The following is a 15763-nucleotide window of genomic DNA, read 5'->3' on the forward strand; positions in this document are numbered from 1 at the left end:
TTTCTTCCTCTTAAAATTTATATATATATATATATTTTTAGTTTAAAACAAGGAAGAAGGAAAGTTCATGTTGTAAAGTTAGCCCCCAAATTTTAAGTTGCCAGTTGGTAGATTTTTCAAAGCTTTGAACAGCGTGAGAACACCTTTTTCTAGTTTTGAGATATAAATGACAAATATTATATTAAGGGTATGACCTGATTGATATGAATATATAGTGCAAAATGACTACCATAGTAACCACCATCACCTCACATACTTAATAACTTTTTTTATCTTGTGATAAGAACTTTTAAGATCTATTCTCTTAGTAACTTTCAAATATATAATACAGTATTGTTAACTATAGTCACCATAGTGTACATTATATCTCCAGAAGTTATAGCTGGAAGTTTTGTACTTTCTTACCACCTTCACTCATTTTCCCTACCTCCCCACCTGGGGTCACTACTAAGCTGTTACACACTGTGAGAACATTTTTTTACTCATTTTCTAAAGTGTAGGGAAAAAAAGTTTATTGAAAAATGAAAACATTTGAAAATTGTTTTCTAGTTCTTTTACCCTCAGGTTTCCCTATCACTAATAAACCTTTTGTTGTTGAGGTTTTTTTTTTTTAATGAGGTGTTTAACTTGCCTCTGAATTGCTAACATTTCAACAATTTAGAAATATGAAACATTGTAATCTGGCAATGTTGTCTAATCCAGTTTTTAAACTTGTTTTGTGATCTCTGAAGATAGGACTCTGGTGAGTAAATAGGGAACATTTTTAGGAAGTTGACAAGTCAGCTGTACTGAATTTCAACTAGAAAGTTGTCCTTACATATTCTTCCTGTTTTAAAATCTGTTTTTCTTGTTTTCTATAAACTCACCTATGCTATTTGGCCTTAAATAATCATTAACCATGTCACTCTCTTTGTGATTAAGGCTAGTTTTTGTCGTTGTTGTTATTTTTTTTTGTATTGTTTTTACCTTTTTCCTGATTTATCATGATAATTTTGTTATAGTTAATTCTGTATTAACATGAGGGATAATTTTTAACAGAGGGACACTTTTCTTGTTTCTTTGATCATAAAATAAGAACTTTTATTCCTTTTTACTCATTTTCAGTTCATCTAACTCTCAATACATCTAAATATTCATACTTGTCCTGCTGAAGTACATACACACACACACACACACACACACACATTCTTCACATGTCTGGTCACAGTTTGACATGTAATTTTTGTAATTCATCCTGAGTGTCTTATAGGAGTAGATCTGCTTCCTGACCAAACTCTACTCAGAGTGAATCCAAAGTAGGAAGGTTGTTTCCGCATGAAACAATGGGAAATACAGAGCTGATGGAAGTTAAGAGGTATTAGTATATAAATACATTTAGTGTTAGCTTTTGAGACAAGTGTAGATGAATTTGTCTAATGTAGATCATTAATACTTCTTATTGTTGAGATAAATATATTTGATTAGATTTAGTCATTATGTACCTCATATTTGGAGTATGGTAACTGAACCCAAGTCTCTGCTTATTCTTAGAGTGGTGAAATCAGGACACTAAAAATGTGATAACGTTGTTTTACATTTTATATAGAAATGTGGATGTGCTTTGTTGCTGTTTGTTGTATATTTTTCATTCTTACTGAAGGAACTGGAATGGGGTTTGATGAATTTTCACTTTTATTAAATTCATCTTTTTTCCCCTTTACATATTTTCCATTTCAGTTTAATAAATCTCTGATTCTAAAGCTAACTTTTGAACTCTTAGGCCTTTAGATGCTGCTCTGGAAAAACTTCAGTAATGGATCAAAGGAAGAATGAGAGTATTGTCCCTAGTATTACTCAACTGGAAGATTTTCTTACAGAACACAACTCCAATGTTGTTTGGCTCCTTGTTGGTAAGTAGAATATATTTTCTTATACTTTATTATTTATCATGTACGGATTAACAACTGCCAAATTTTAAGCTATAGTTAGCTGAAGTTGAAATGCTTACAATACCATTGGTTTATTTTCAAATATTTAAAAATTTAAAATAAAGTTTTAATCTATATTTCTGTGAATATTTGCTCTGGCAAATGCTCTGGAGGGGCTGTTTTTCTTAGGCTGCCTCGTCTGACTTAGGGGAGGTGGGAGGAGAAGAAAGACATTTCACTTAGCTTATCTTTCCTGTCTCAAGTGCACTCCTTCACTGCCACCCATCTCAACACACACACACACACACACACATTTGTTTTATTTTAAAAGTAATAAATCCCCATTTATATGATAAATATATTTTATAGCAAAATAGAATATATATGCCTAATTAATGTCATCTTTTTACTTGCTCTTTATAAGCTTCACTTTGGGCTCTGCCAGTAAAAATTTCTTTTTGTCTAATATTCCAGCAGTTTTCTAGGCTCATAGAAAGAATACAAAACAGTGTATAAATCAGTGGCAAAAAAAGCAGGGGGTGATATGAGTGAATAAATGAATGTGAACAAATAATGGGGGAAATACAAAATACTAATCAAGAAAGGGAGAGGGGCACCTGGGTGGCTCAGTGATTAAGCATCTGTCTTTGGCTCAGGTCATGATCCTGTGATCAAGCTTTACATCCGGCTCCCCACTCAGTAGGAAGCCTGCTTCTCCCTGTCCCATTCCCCCTGCTTATATTCCCTCTTTGCTGTGTCCTTGTCTGTCAAATAAATAAGTAAAAACAAAACCCAAAAAACAAAAACAAAACCTTAGAAATAAATAAATAAATAAATACATAAGAGGGGATAGAACATTGTAGGCTGTTATTGTCCAGGAAGTTTTTGTGGAAAAACAGTATTTGGTTTGAATTTCAGCATAATAATTAGAAAGGTAGAGGGGGAATTAGGTTAAGATGGGGTAAGAAGGGAAAGAGAGGATAATGGTATTTATTGAACATCTTCTGTGTGCCACATATCATTGGCATTTTGCATATGCTGTCTCACTTAATGCTCAGAGAAAACTTATAAAGGCAGCAGACTTAACTTGTGGAATTGAATTAAATAACTTATACAGGTAACATAGCTGTTTTTTTGAGTTCATGCTTATGCTTCTTTCATGACACCACAGGATATGTGGTAAGGAAATGGGTAGAGATGAAGTGTGTATAGAAGGAATTATTATTGTTGATGATTTGTACATAGGATTGGATTACCATTTAAACTTTGAGTTCTGTTTTCTCTATTTGACAGAAGTGAGCTATTATAAATTATCACTAATAAAAGCCAAAAAAAGTAGGATGAAATGCAAAACATTAATATGAAATAGAATTGCATAAAAGCAATGTTGAAAATTCTCTTTTGGTTTAATTAAGGGTGGAATTCTTATTCTTACCTATCAGTCTCTTCTCTTATCACCTAAAATTTATGACTTTTTTCTGTTGTATACAACTCCTTTCCTTAAGGACAAAGCAATAGCAACAACCAGAAAAACACTGAGTGAGTGTTTACTCTTGCTGTTCTAGTAAGTGGCCTTATGACATTGAAGGGGGTTGGAAAACATGATGCAGTGTAAAAAGCCACAATTCTCAGGTTGTGTAATACTAGAAGCATATTTTCTAGGCAAATACCTCTTGCCTTTCTGGTTGGCCCACCATAACCTGCTTTTGACACCGTGATTTACAATAAAAATTAGCACCAAATGTTTGTAAATTTAAAACGTAATGACATATTAAAATCACTATGTTGTATACGTGAAGCTAATGTAACATTGTGTGTCAACTATCCTTCAGTAAAAAAAAACCCGTAACACTTTTTACAAAGAAAAAAATAATGACATATCATTAAAATAACTTTTCTATAGAATTGTTCTAAAAATAATTTTTGTGGGCAAATCATAGCAGTTGCTACATCAGAGTTATTACTGTAGCATTAGTCTAAGTTACCCTGAGAAAATGTATTTTGACTCAATGACTGCTTTATTTTATCCACATTAAATAACTTTTTGAAAAAGTTCAGAACTTAATGTGATATTGCTAAGTGATTGTACATGCTAAATTGCTTTGCATTACTTTGTCTTAATTTAGAAAATAGTTATACTTTTAAAATAAGTAAAGGGAAAGTTATTATCAAAAAATGCTTTCTTATGTTTTATTTTTTGTATATTCATGCACTAAGTTCTTTTGAGAATAGTCCAAATTCTATAGGTGATGATACACTTCTCACGAAAAATGAGTCAAATTTGAAACGTCATTTACTGTAGCATATTCACTGGCATTCTTTAAAAGTAGGTTATTGTCTTATGAATTATAATAAAATAGCATAAAATGGCCTGTTTAATATAGATATACCTTTAAGTAGGGTAAAATTCTCACTTCTTTCCATTTTTTTAAAAAAGCAGAAATTATTGATTTAGAAGAAAAGCACTACCTTTTCTCTGACTTAAGAAATCATTGATTTTCTTCCTTTTTATTTTGTTTTATTTTATTGTTTTAAAAGATTTTATTTATTTATTTAACAGACAGAGACCTCAAGTAGGGCAGAGAGGCAGGCAGAGAGAGAGAGAGAGAGAGGAGAGAAGCAGGCCCCCTGCCAAGCAGAGAGCCCCGACCGGGGGCTCGGTTCCAGGACCATGAGATCATGACCCGAGCTGAAGGCAGAGGCTTTAACCCCCTAAGCCACCCAGGCGCCCCAATTTTCTTTCTTTTTAAATGACTATAACTTTTAGGAGGTAACATGGGAATGAGCTTTTAGTCTGATAAAGGTGGGTATTTTTTAGAATATTCAGAAATACAGGCTTTCTCTTTCCAGAACATCTTCATATATGCTTATTTATTTATTTATTTATTTATAATATTTTATTTATTTATTTGACAGAGACACAGTGAGAGAGGGAACACAAGCAAGGGGTAGTGGGAGAGGGAAAAACAGGAAAAACAGGCTTCCCCCAACCAGGGAGCCTGCTTCGGGGCTGAATGTGGGGCTGGATGTGGGACTGGATGAGGGGCTCAATCCCAGGATCCTGGGATCATGATCTGAGCCAAAGGCAGATGTTTAATGACTGAGCCACCCAGGTCCCCTATCTATGTTTAATAATAAAGAGTACAAAAAAATGAAAAGGGAAACAAAACAGGAAGTATTTCTTTTTTTTTTTTAAGAGAGAATGCTTGTATGTGAAAATCAGGGTAGGGGGGCTCGGGAGGAGGGGCAGAGCTGCAGGGGGAGAGAGAATCTTAAGCAGGCTGCAGTGCCTAGCATGGATCCTGAAGTGGGGATTCATCTCACAAGCCCTGAGATCACGACATGAGCCTAAATCAAGAGGCAGACGCTTAACCGACTGAGCCACCAAGTCGTCCCTGGCAGTTTTTCTTTAATTGATCTTATTGGAATATATGCTTTTCTGCCTAATGAGTAGAGAAAAATGAGGAAACTTGGATAACGTAGAATCAACATTTGGTATTAAAAATCCAAGTATTAAATTGTAAGAGGACATATTATCATGTAGAAGTAAACCCTGTCATTTCTAATTGTAATAAATGAACTTTACTAACAAATTTTTGCTGAGATATTTAAGTGATTGTAAAGGAAACGTATAGTGAGATTCTTTTGCATTTTTTTCTCTCCCAACAGCTACCATTTTATCCTGTGGATGGATTATTTATCTCACATATTACAATTCTCGAAATGTTGGTCTTATTTTAACATTGGTTCTTAATAGATTATACAAACATGGCTATATCCATATTGGTAAGTTTGAGTAACAGTGAATGTTTTTCTTCTGCATAATCTTGAAATATATATTATAAATTTATATTTTATAAGTGATAGTAGCTTTATAAATTTATCTTTGTGTCATGAACATTAACCTACCTGGAATTTCTCTCACACAGCACTCTATGACTTTATCACTTGGTTAGGTTCTTTACCTCATTCTTATTTATTAAAGTATTTCTATATTAACTTCTGGATTTTTTTTTCATATAAAAGATGCTTGTTAAAACAATTGAAAAATATAGGCACATGTAAAATATGGAAATAGAAATTTCTCAGGATTCTACTAATCAAAGAAAGTTTCCAGTGTTCAATGAGGTTTTTTGCTTTTTGTTGTTGTTGTTGTTTTGTTTTTAATAACCTATACTTAAAAAATCTATAAGTTGGAAACATTTTGTGCATTTCATTTTGTGCCCTGAGTTGTTCATTTAAGCTTCCAGCTACTCATAATGAGGAAGTTTGCAGATATGAGGGTCTATTTGGAACAAATATGCTTCAAAAAACCTTCAACCAGTGGGAAAAGGGGTGAGAGGTCACTGTCTAGAACCATTCTAACCTTCCTTGGAATACTTCTTAGAGGACATAAATAAAATTTCTCTCAAACAGAAGTCATCTTCCACTAATTTGAGGCAATGCCTGTTTCCTGGAGTCAAAGAAAATAATGGAAAAAAGTGGTGAATTAGTCACTGTTTTGGGGTTTATTTAAAGTTGTGCATAATTAAGGGAATTATTCATTGAAGCAGCTATACACTGTCTTCATATGGTTATTTAGTAACTCAGTTCATAGTGATGGTACTTGTACTTTTTGTTATACTTGACAAAAGAGCAATAGAAAAGGCTGTAAGGGTATCAGGAGGGAGTTAAGAGAGAACATTTAATTATTGAATAAATTGAATGCTAAGATTATTTTAAGCTTTAGTGCTCACCCTGAATCAAAACAATTCCATTAATCACTTTTTTTTTTACCCCCACAACAGGGTCCTTCTCTTTCTCTGTTCTTTCTGGAAAAGTCATGGTTCGTGAAATTTATTACATTACAGAAGACATGTCTATTAGGTAAAACAAAAAACAAAAAACAAAAACAAAAAAACCCTAAAAACAAAAACTCTTCTTAAACTTGAAATATTGTAAAATGTTTTTCTCATGATATTTTATTTAATATGATTTGCCTTTTCAATTAAAAACATAAATCAAAAATAATTTTTTTTGTAAATCATATCTGGTGAATTGATGTTTAAAAATATTTTTATCAGTAGATTAATTTAGTTAAGGTTTAGACTGGCACAAAGTTTATCAATTAGCAATTTAAAGAAATGAATGATTTCATTTCATTCCTAGATGAACACTTGAGTCATTAAAATATCTGACCATTTTTCTTGTAGAATTCATGGTGGTCATTTGTTACATAAAACAAAGATCAGGGATGCTGATAACTCATCCATTAGCTCCTTTTAGGTAATAAGTTTTAAGAATTGTTTAGTATCTCTTAGCTCCTCTAATTTTCGTGTAAGGAGGAAATACAAATCTGAATATAGGAAATGACAGTATGTTTGATATGTTCTTTCTTCTGTAGGCCTTGAAAGAAAAGCTTACTCTATTTTTGTGATTATCTTAACATTTGTTACTTAGAACTTTAAAGTTTTAAATGAGTTGAGAGGTGCTAGAGTTTGGCAATACTCATACCTCACTTGAAACAGTGGAGGCACTTTCTTTGTGAGTCTAAAATTATTTTGAAAAGAAAAGTGAAAAGTAAAGGTTGAGAGGCTATAAGTTCATCTTTTTTGAGGCATGAGGTTATATATGATTACAGAGATGAAGGGTTATCATTAAAAGTTTTTGTTAGCATCCTAATGTCCCCCTTTTAAGATTTGGCTTTATGTTTATATAGTTTTTACACCATTTAAAAAGTATCATTTATAAAAGAAAAATCTTTTGTTAGCACTTTATTTTCCTATTACGTATGATCTGGTATTAAATTTTACCTAAATAATCTAATTTAGAGCTGTATAAATTTTCTTTTCCTTTTTTAACTGGAGATTATGAAGCATTTATGTATACCAGTGATCTGTTGAAAATTTTCTGTATTTGCATATTCATTATCAGTTATCTGATTTTTATAATAATTAATTAAATGAGTAAATTGTTAACTGAAGTTTTCATTTTTGTAATTTATCCTGCATAGAATTCAAGATGGATTTATAATTTTTCGGTGGTGGAAAATGTATAATCCAAAGCAGAAACAACATGGTGAGTTTTCATGTTTTTATGTATTTGAAGTCTTTAATTATATGATCACTGTTTTCCTTTATGGACATTAAAATATTTCACATTTTATAATAGATTAAAAATATTTTTAAAAACTTTAACATTTATAAACTCCGATATTCTCATCAGTTGGCTGAAAATTCTTCAGCAGCTTTCCTCTTGCCTGCTTAAATTTATTTACTTAAGCATATTATTTATTCAGGGTTATCCTCAGTATGACCCTTACCCCCATCATCTTATCTCCTATTACATCTATGGACCGTAACCCATTCTGTGGTTAAAATGAATTTCTGGAAGTCTTTAATCATCAGTTAAGATGCTTTTCTTACTTTTCAGCTTCTATGCCTTTATTCATAGTCCAGCCTGACACTGTTACTAATTCTCACTTATCTGCCATGTTAAGGATGAATAGAAAAGAGGAAATGAAGGTTCTAGATTCTAACAGTTCTGTTTTTATCATCAGAATTTTATCACTTTAGGATTTTCTCCCAAAGTCTTCATTTCACAGCTCTGTATGTGTGCTCCTGGGCCCCTAACCCTCCTACTCGACATTAATCATACCAGTGACTTTGAGGAATGTAGATCTTGACTTTATTGCCTGGAATAGTGGTTCTCAAACTTTTCGGTCTCAGGAACTGTACATTCTTCTAAATTACTGATGACCCCAAAGAGCTTTTATTTATGTAATTTATACTGAGATGTACTACTGCATTCAAAATTAAACCTGGGTGCACCTGGGCAGCTCGGTCTGACTCTTGATTTCAGCTGAGGTCATGGTCTCAGGGTCGTGAGACTGAGCCTATGTTGGATTTTGTGCTAGGTGTGGAGCTTGCTTGGGATTCTCTCTCTCCCTTGCTCTTTGCCCCTCCCCCTGCTCACATTTACACATCCACACTCTCTCTTTAAAATAAATGAATAAAGTCTTTTAAAAAATTAAGCCTGATAACTACAGAAATATTTTTGATTTCATTAAAAATATCTATAATAAGCCCATATGTTTTTTGTTTTTTTTTAAAGATTTTATTTATTTATTTATTTATTTGACAGAAATCACAAGTACACTGAGAGGCAGGCAGAGAGGGAGAGAGGGAAGCAGGCTCCCTGCTGAGCAGAGAGCCTGATGCGGGACTCGATCCCAGGACCCTGAGATCATGACCTGAGCCGAAGGCAGCGGCTTAACCCACTGAGCCACCCAGGCGCCCTAAACCCATATGTATTAAAATAAACACCATACTTTATGAAAAATAACTTTTCTAAAGCAAAAAGAAAACCAAATAGTAAGAAGAGTGGCATTGTTTTATATTTTGCAAATATTTTTACCATCTGGCTTAATAGAAGATAATTGGATTCTCACTTCCGCTTTAATGTTCATCTGTTGAAGTGCCATATATCATATAGCCTTTAAAAAAAAAACTCCACGGTCCACTCATGGGAGAATGATGGAGAAAAAGTTGAACATCTTCATATAATAATACTATTAAAATAGTTTTGACCTTTGGTCCCTAGAACGGATGTTGGGATCCTTGCAAAGATCCCCAGACCATACTTGGGTAACTACCGCTCTAGAAGGTTTTCGCTGGGTCCTTGGAGAGTAGTGTCAGAAGATGATGAGACCCTTCTACCTTTTCTTAGCTACTAGGACTGTCTGTATTTCTGGCACCCCACATTAGAATTCTGAAATGGTGGTTAGTGTCTGTAAAGCCTTGGAACTTTCCAGGTTTTTTTTGTTTTTGTTTTTGTTTTTTTTGATGGGTTCACTCAGGAATCTTGCTGTCATTTATAACTTGCTTCTATGGGAAAATAAATTTAAAGTTCCAGAAAAGTTTTTAAACTTACCACAAGACTGAGGTAGCCTAAATTACTTTTGAATTCACTGTTCATTATTATTTAGTTTTTTTTAACTGTCATTTCTTTGCTCCCACATAGCTTTTCCCCCTTTAACATAATACATCATGTACTTCTCCTTGAAAAGACTGGCATAACTTGATGACAGTTTGGCATCTATAGAATTAATGAAATCAGAAGGACTAGAAAGAATGGGCAGATTTCATGTCTAGAAAAAGTTTTCTAAAAATTGGATTAGAGTTGATTAGAGTTGTTTATTAGGTAATTTGAGTAGGAGTTAATTGATTTCATATGATAAAAGTATTCTGTTCTTAGTTTGGAATAGACTTTTCTTGGTCTGTCTTCAGTGATTGAGAATGTATCTTAATAAGTCTCTAGTCTATGGTTTTAGAAAATCTGTTGTTCATACTTCCTTTTTACCTCTTTTTTAAAGCAATTGCTATAAGGATTTTTCCTAGGAAAAAAAATGTTCTTTAGATAGTCAATATGTTAGTGCACTGGAAATCTTTAAAGTTTTGACTTTTATCAAATATGAATATATTCAAAATTTTGAGTCACTTTCCTACAGTATTATCCGTGTTAAATTGTGTGGAAACAATATTCCTGATTATTTTTGATATTTTATTTGACTATAAACCTTAAAGGTGGAATTTAAGTAAAGATATTCTACTTGTACTTCAGAAATGGTTAGCACTCATTCCTAAGAGCCAAGTTCTTTTGAGTTCAGGCCCAGCTTTTGACATATTCACTTAACTTTGAGCAGGTCCAGTATTTCTACCTCTGATTTGGTTTGTAAAGTCTATCTAGTTTGTCCCTTAGAGATTTACTTAAGGACCGTATGTTTTTGTTGCATGTCATGCTTCTGTTAATCTTGCAATGATGTGCTCTTTTGACTTAATCTCAGTTTAGTCTTTTTTCCTCACGTTTAGTTATCATAAGCTTTCTTGTTAATGAGTTGTAGCAGAGCTGAAACAAAAGTTCTCCTTGTTTATATTTTTAAAAATGCCTTTTTGTATATTTATATTAGAAATTCTATTCTAAATTTTGTTCAGTGTTTTAAGATGTTCTTGTGAACCATATAGGGATATGAGTTGAGGAGGCCCATTTGACCTAACCTCCCCCACTCCATGCTCTTTACCCCAGGATTTCAAGAACTTACACAATTAGGAAACAACTGAATTTCTCAAAATTTCATATCAGTTTGGAAACAAGTAATGTTCTCAAAAATCCTCGATTTGCAGGTGAAAAAACAGAAATTCCTATTATTAATAAATGTTAAAGCCAGAGTGAAAACCTAGGTCTGCTAACTTCCAATGCTCCTTGTATTATAAAACAGGCTTGTCAAATATGGCCAAGTAGGTTCTTGGAAATTCTTATATATAAACACTGATGGCAGCTTATAGGAGGAATGAATATGATCATTTATAGAATCCAGAGGCAACTGCAAGTTTTAAGCCTAAGCCTAATGGGATTGCTCACTTTGGAATTTTCTTAGACATGTGGAATACCATCTTAAATTGTTTGTAGATTTTTTTTTAAGAAAATAATTACTTCATTTTATCATGAAATATTTTATCTCCTTAAATCGGATTGCTTTTCATCAAAATACATAAATGAGGTCAGGAGTAACTGATCCAAGGGTGCCTGGATGGCTCAGACAAGTCTGAGCCCCACATTGGGCTCCCTGCCCAGCGAGGAGTCTGCTTCTCCCTCTGCCTCTCTGTCTCTCATGAATAAATCTTAAAAACAAAAAGAGTAACTGACCCAAATCCGTCATGAAAAAGGTAGCTTTTAATAAAAATCTTTAGCTTATTTAACAGATACCTTATACTCACTTTACTGATCACTGATGACGGTAGGATTTTGTCAGGCAGAGGTGGAGTGTAATATTAACATATTTCCAGGTCTCAGCTTTTTTGTAATTGCCCATGATGTGAAATAGAAATATAATTTTTGGATATTTTATGTCTTAATATATAAGAATATCTAAATGATTTTGTCTTGCTTTTTGTGTACCAGTGCTTGCAATAGAAAAGATTATACACCTCATTTTATAATGATGTTAAAAGTTGGTAGACTTTATTAGTTATCACATTTGCAATTCTAATTCTAATTATTTGCACATAGTTTTCTATGTATTTTAACATTTAAATCTGTGTGTTCATCAAGAAGAGCACAGCTTTGGCAAGGGTCAAAGAAATTTGTCTTCCTTGTGCTTTTAAAAGAAATTCTCTGTTACAGAGGATGACATTCTTTTTTTTTTTTTTTTTTTAAAGATTTTATTTATTTATTTGACAGAGAGAGATCACAAGTAGGCAGAGAGGCAGGCAGAGAGAGAGAGAGGGAAGCAGGCTCTCTGCTGAGCAGGGAGCCCGATGCGGGACTCGATCCCAGGACCCTGAGATCATGACCTGAGCCGAAGGCAGCGGCTTAACCCACTGAGCCACCCAGGCGCCCCGGAGGATGACATTCTTAAGATGCTCACAGTTACAACTTTCCAAAGTAAAGACACGATGCCAAATAGCAATGCAGGAATAAGTGGTTTGGTGTAAATACATCATTAGTCTAGCATGATTCAGAGATGGAATTTAGAATATAGGACATGGAAGAAAGAATAGGCTACAAACTAAGCTTTTGGTAAAAAGTTGGACAGTGTTACGGAATATATATTAAAATAGTGATTTACATTTACTAATGAGACCTTACAGTCTAGATATTATTTCTTATTGATTAAGGTCAGATCCTGATTGTGTACTTTCACAGTAAACTAAGCAAGAAGTGGAGATGGTTGACATTTCTTGTGAGAAAATTTGGAAGCCTAATTGGAACATGTGCCTGAATAGATAATGGCCGCTAGCCATCCAAAGAGATAGGCTAAGATCTGTCTGGGTAAGGCTAAGATTTTCATGAGAAAGCTTTAGAACTATTTTATTAGGAGAAAAGAGGAGTGTTCAAGTGCTCAAATTCTGTGCCATTGAGCTTGGCTGGGATAATTTAATACAAGAGTAGATTTAGAGTTGTCAGTTGTTCAGTTTAATCCTTAAAAAAAAAGGAAAACATCTAATTTGTTTAACATAAAATTTGTTGTAAAATATTCCTTAGGTCATGAAATTAGTGATCTGCTGTAGATGATTGTTGGCCAAAGACCAATTAATGAGAATATCTATCAAAAACCCTTATTTTGGTTAGGATAGTTGATTTTAAGCCATCCTTTTGGAAAATAAATAGCAGGACCAGTTACCTTTTAATATGTGATGATTCAGTGTTTAAATGAATACCAATCTAAGTAACTCGGCATGTATCTTTCTTATCTAGTGAAGTTCTTAAATTGCTAAGAAGTGAAAAGATGATGGTATAGTATATCCCTTTCTGTTATTTTGTCATTTAGAAGTTTTAGCCTAATGTAATCTAGTAATTTAAATGTGTAGCATCTAAATCTTGTTTGTTAAATACAGGAAATAAGAATCCCTTAATAATTTAAAAGGTCAGTAGACTATTTTGTCTTTGTACTAAGTATTGATTCCAAGTATTTTAAGGCCTTGGCAGCACTTTGCACTTCAGCTTTTTTTTACTACAAATAGCATGTGTCCCAATTACATAATTAAATAAGTGCCTTTTTCCTAATTTCCCTTTGGAAAACAAGTCTCAATTAGCTGTTTGCTCAGGAGACTTAAGCAGCTCTACACATTCATTTACCTTCTTTTCCTCCATAAATTAACTACTTATTAAGTGAAGAGCCTTTTATATTTATAATTTATATCTATCTAATTGTGTATTTATTAATAAATATTTTTGGGGAATCCATTATGTAAATATTAGACGACATGGATATGAGAAAAAGATTTCTGCCTCAAGGACAGAGCAGTGTCAATGTAGAGATGAGATTTAAAAGAGTCAACTGAGGTATCCGGGTGGCTCAGTGGGTTAAGCGTCCAACCTCTTGATTTCAGCTCAGGTCTCCGTCTCAGTGTCGTGAGTTCAAGTCCTATGTTGGGCTCCCTGCTGGGCCTGGAGACCACTTCAAAAAAAAAAAAAAAAGAAAAGAGTCAACTGATTATACCTCTCTTAAATTATGTATAAGTTAAATTTTTTGCTTTGACTTTCAGTGTCATCAGAATGAATGAACCTTAAAACACTGCTTTTAAAATTCCCAGGAGAAATAAATGAGAGATCTAGTTTTACTAGAATTTAACAGTTTTAAATACTGCATTTAAGCTTCCAATATTGATCAATTTTCCATGAAATTTCAAAGAAATAACTGGATTCTTTTTTTTTTTTTTTAAGATTTTATTTATTTATTTGACAGAGAGTGAGAGAAGGAATACAACAAACAGGGGGAGTGAGAGAGGGAAAAGCAGACTTCCCACTGAGCAGGGGAGCCTGATGCAGGGCTTGATGCCAGATCCTGGTATCATGACCTGAGCCGAAGGCAGATGCTTAACTCCCAGGCACCCCTTATTAACTGGATTCTTGATAACATTTCTGTTTTCGAAATGTTTTTTTTGAAACATCATTGCATTTACTAATATAATTGATAAATAATTTTATTTTGTGGTTAAGACCCAGTATTTAGGGACGCCTGGGTGGCTCAGTTGGTTAAGCAGCTGCCTTCGGCTCAGGTCATGATCCCAGGGTCCTGGGATCGAGTCCCACATCGGGCTCCTTGCTCGGCAGGGAGCCTGCTTCTCCCTCTGCCTCTGCCTGCCTCTCTGTCTGCCTGTGCTCGCTCGCGCTCTCTCTCTGAAAAATAAATAAAATCTTTAAAAAAAAAAAATTAAAAAAAAAAAAGACCCAGTATTTAGAACCTTGGATTCTTGTCTGCTACTTTCTAATTGTATAGTCTTAGTCTTCAACTACCAGGGTTGCTGTGATGATTACATGAGATCAGGTGAATAGAGTGCCTAGTATAGTCCCTGGAACACAGAATATGTTCAGTAGAGATGAGCTGCTTTTATTATTATGAACATTGTATCATATTATGAAATGAAAGATTGTTTTAAAAAATAATTGTTTACTTTCATAAATTGAAAGTAAATGTATAATTTTAATGACTAATAAGAGTTTGACCTGCAAAAACAAGGAAACTAGTATTTATTTTGTATGACAGTCATACAGGTAGGTAGAGATATTCTAATTTTTTTTATTTATTTAAACTTTTTTTTTAAGATTTTATTTTCTTATATTTTCTTTATTTTCTTATTCACTCACTCAGAGAGAGAGTGAGCACACAAGCAGTTGAAGCAGCAGGCAGAAGGAGAAGCAGGCTCCTCAGTGAGAAGAGAATCAGAACTAGGGCTTAACAGAAAGAGCCACCGAGGCATCCCATATTCTCATTTTATAGATGTGGAAAATGAGGCTTACAGTGGTTGAAGTACTTGCCTTAGGTCACATTAGTAAAGACCTATAGTCTTTCTACTATTTATTTACTAATCCAGTGCAGGAATCCCCCATTTTTTTTTTTTTTAATTAAAGAAGCTGTGTGTACGTGTATGTGTGTGTGTACATGCACATTCCTTGGAAGAGGAGATACAGGTCTTTGGAAAAGGTGCTTTGTCTTTCAGGAATGTGCTCATCTGTCAGTGGAGGTATTTGTTTATGAGGATACCTTTCCAGATCAACAGGCACATTGTGTGTGGCGTACCCTCTGTATGGACTTACTGTGTGAGTGTGAGATTGTAAGTGTGCCAGTACTTTGCATCTTTGTATGTTAGGATGGGGTAGGGGACTAGAAAGGGTACTGCTGTATAGAATATTCCTGGGGATCACAGAAAGCTAAGATTATTGACAGAGAAGATCCTGGAGAAAGGCCCTGAAGAGAATATAGCCAGGTAAGCCAGGTGTGGAGTTCTGATTTATTGTTTAATCATGTAGCTTGCTGGCTGGAATCGTAGTATAATGGAGGTGAAACAAATAGAACCAGCAGAACAAAAGTCCTT

At 33.8% G+C, this 15763-nt stretch overlaps 1 protein-coding gene across 5 annotated transcripts in view; it reads left to right on the plus strand.

The window, feature by feature from the left end:
- Positions 1–15763, plus strand: part of KIAA1109 (KIAA1109 ortholog) — a 216829-nt gene that overhangs the window by 13644 nt on the left and 187422 nt on the right. For all 5 annotated transcript variants that reach the window (XM_032333325.1, XM_032333327.1, XM_032333326.1 and 2 more), the window contains exons 4-7: positions 1760–1889; positions 5577–5693; positions 6695–6773; positions 7900–7964. In XM_032333325.1, coding sequence (XP_032189216.1) covers positions 1793–1889; positions 5577–5693; positions 6695–6773; positions 7900–7964 — 358 coding nt within the window. In that variant the 5' untranslated portion in view covers positions 1760–1792. The remainder of the gene's footprint in view (positions 1–1759; positions 1890–5576; positions 5694–6694; positions 6774–7899; positions 7965–15763) is intronic.

The sequence above is a fragment of the Mustela erminea genome, chromosome 2, assembly GCF_009829155.1.
Source record: "Mustela erminea isolate mMusErm1 chromosome 2, mMusErm1.Pri, whole genome shotgun sequence".
Lineage (NCBI taxonomy): Eukaryota > Metazoa > Chordata > Mammalia > Carnivora > Mustelidae > Mustela > Mustela erminea.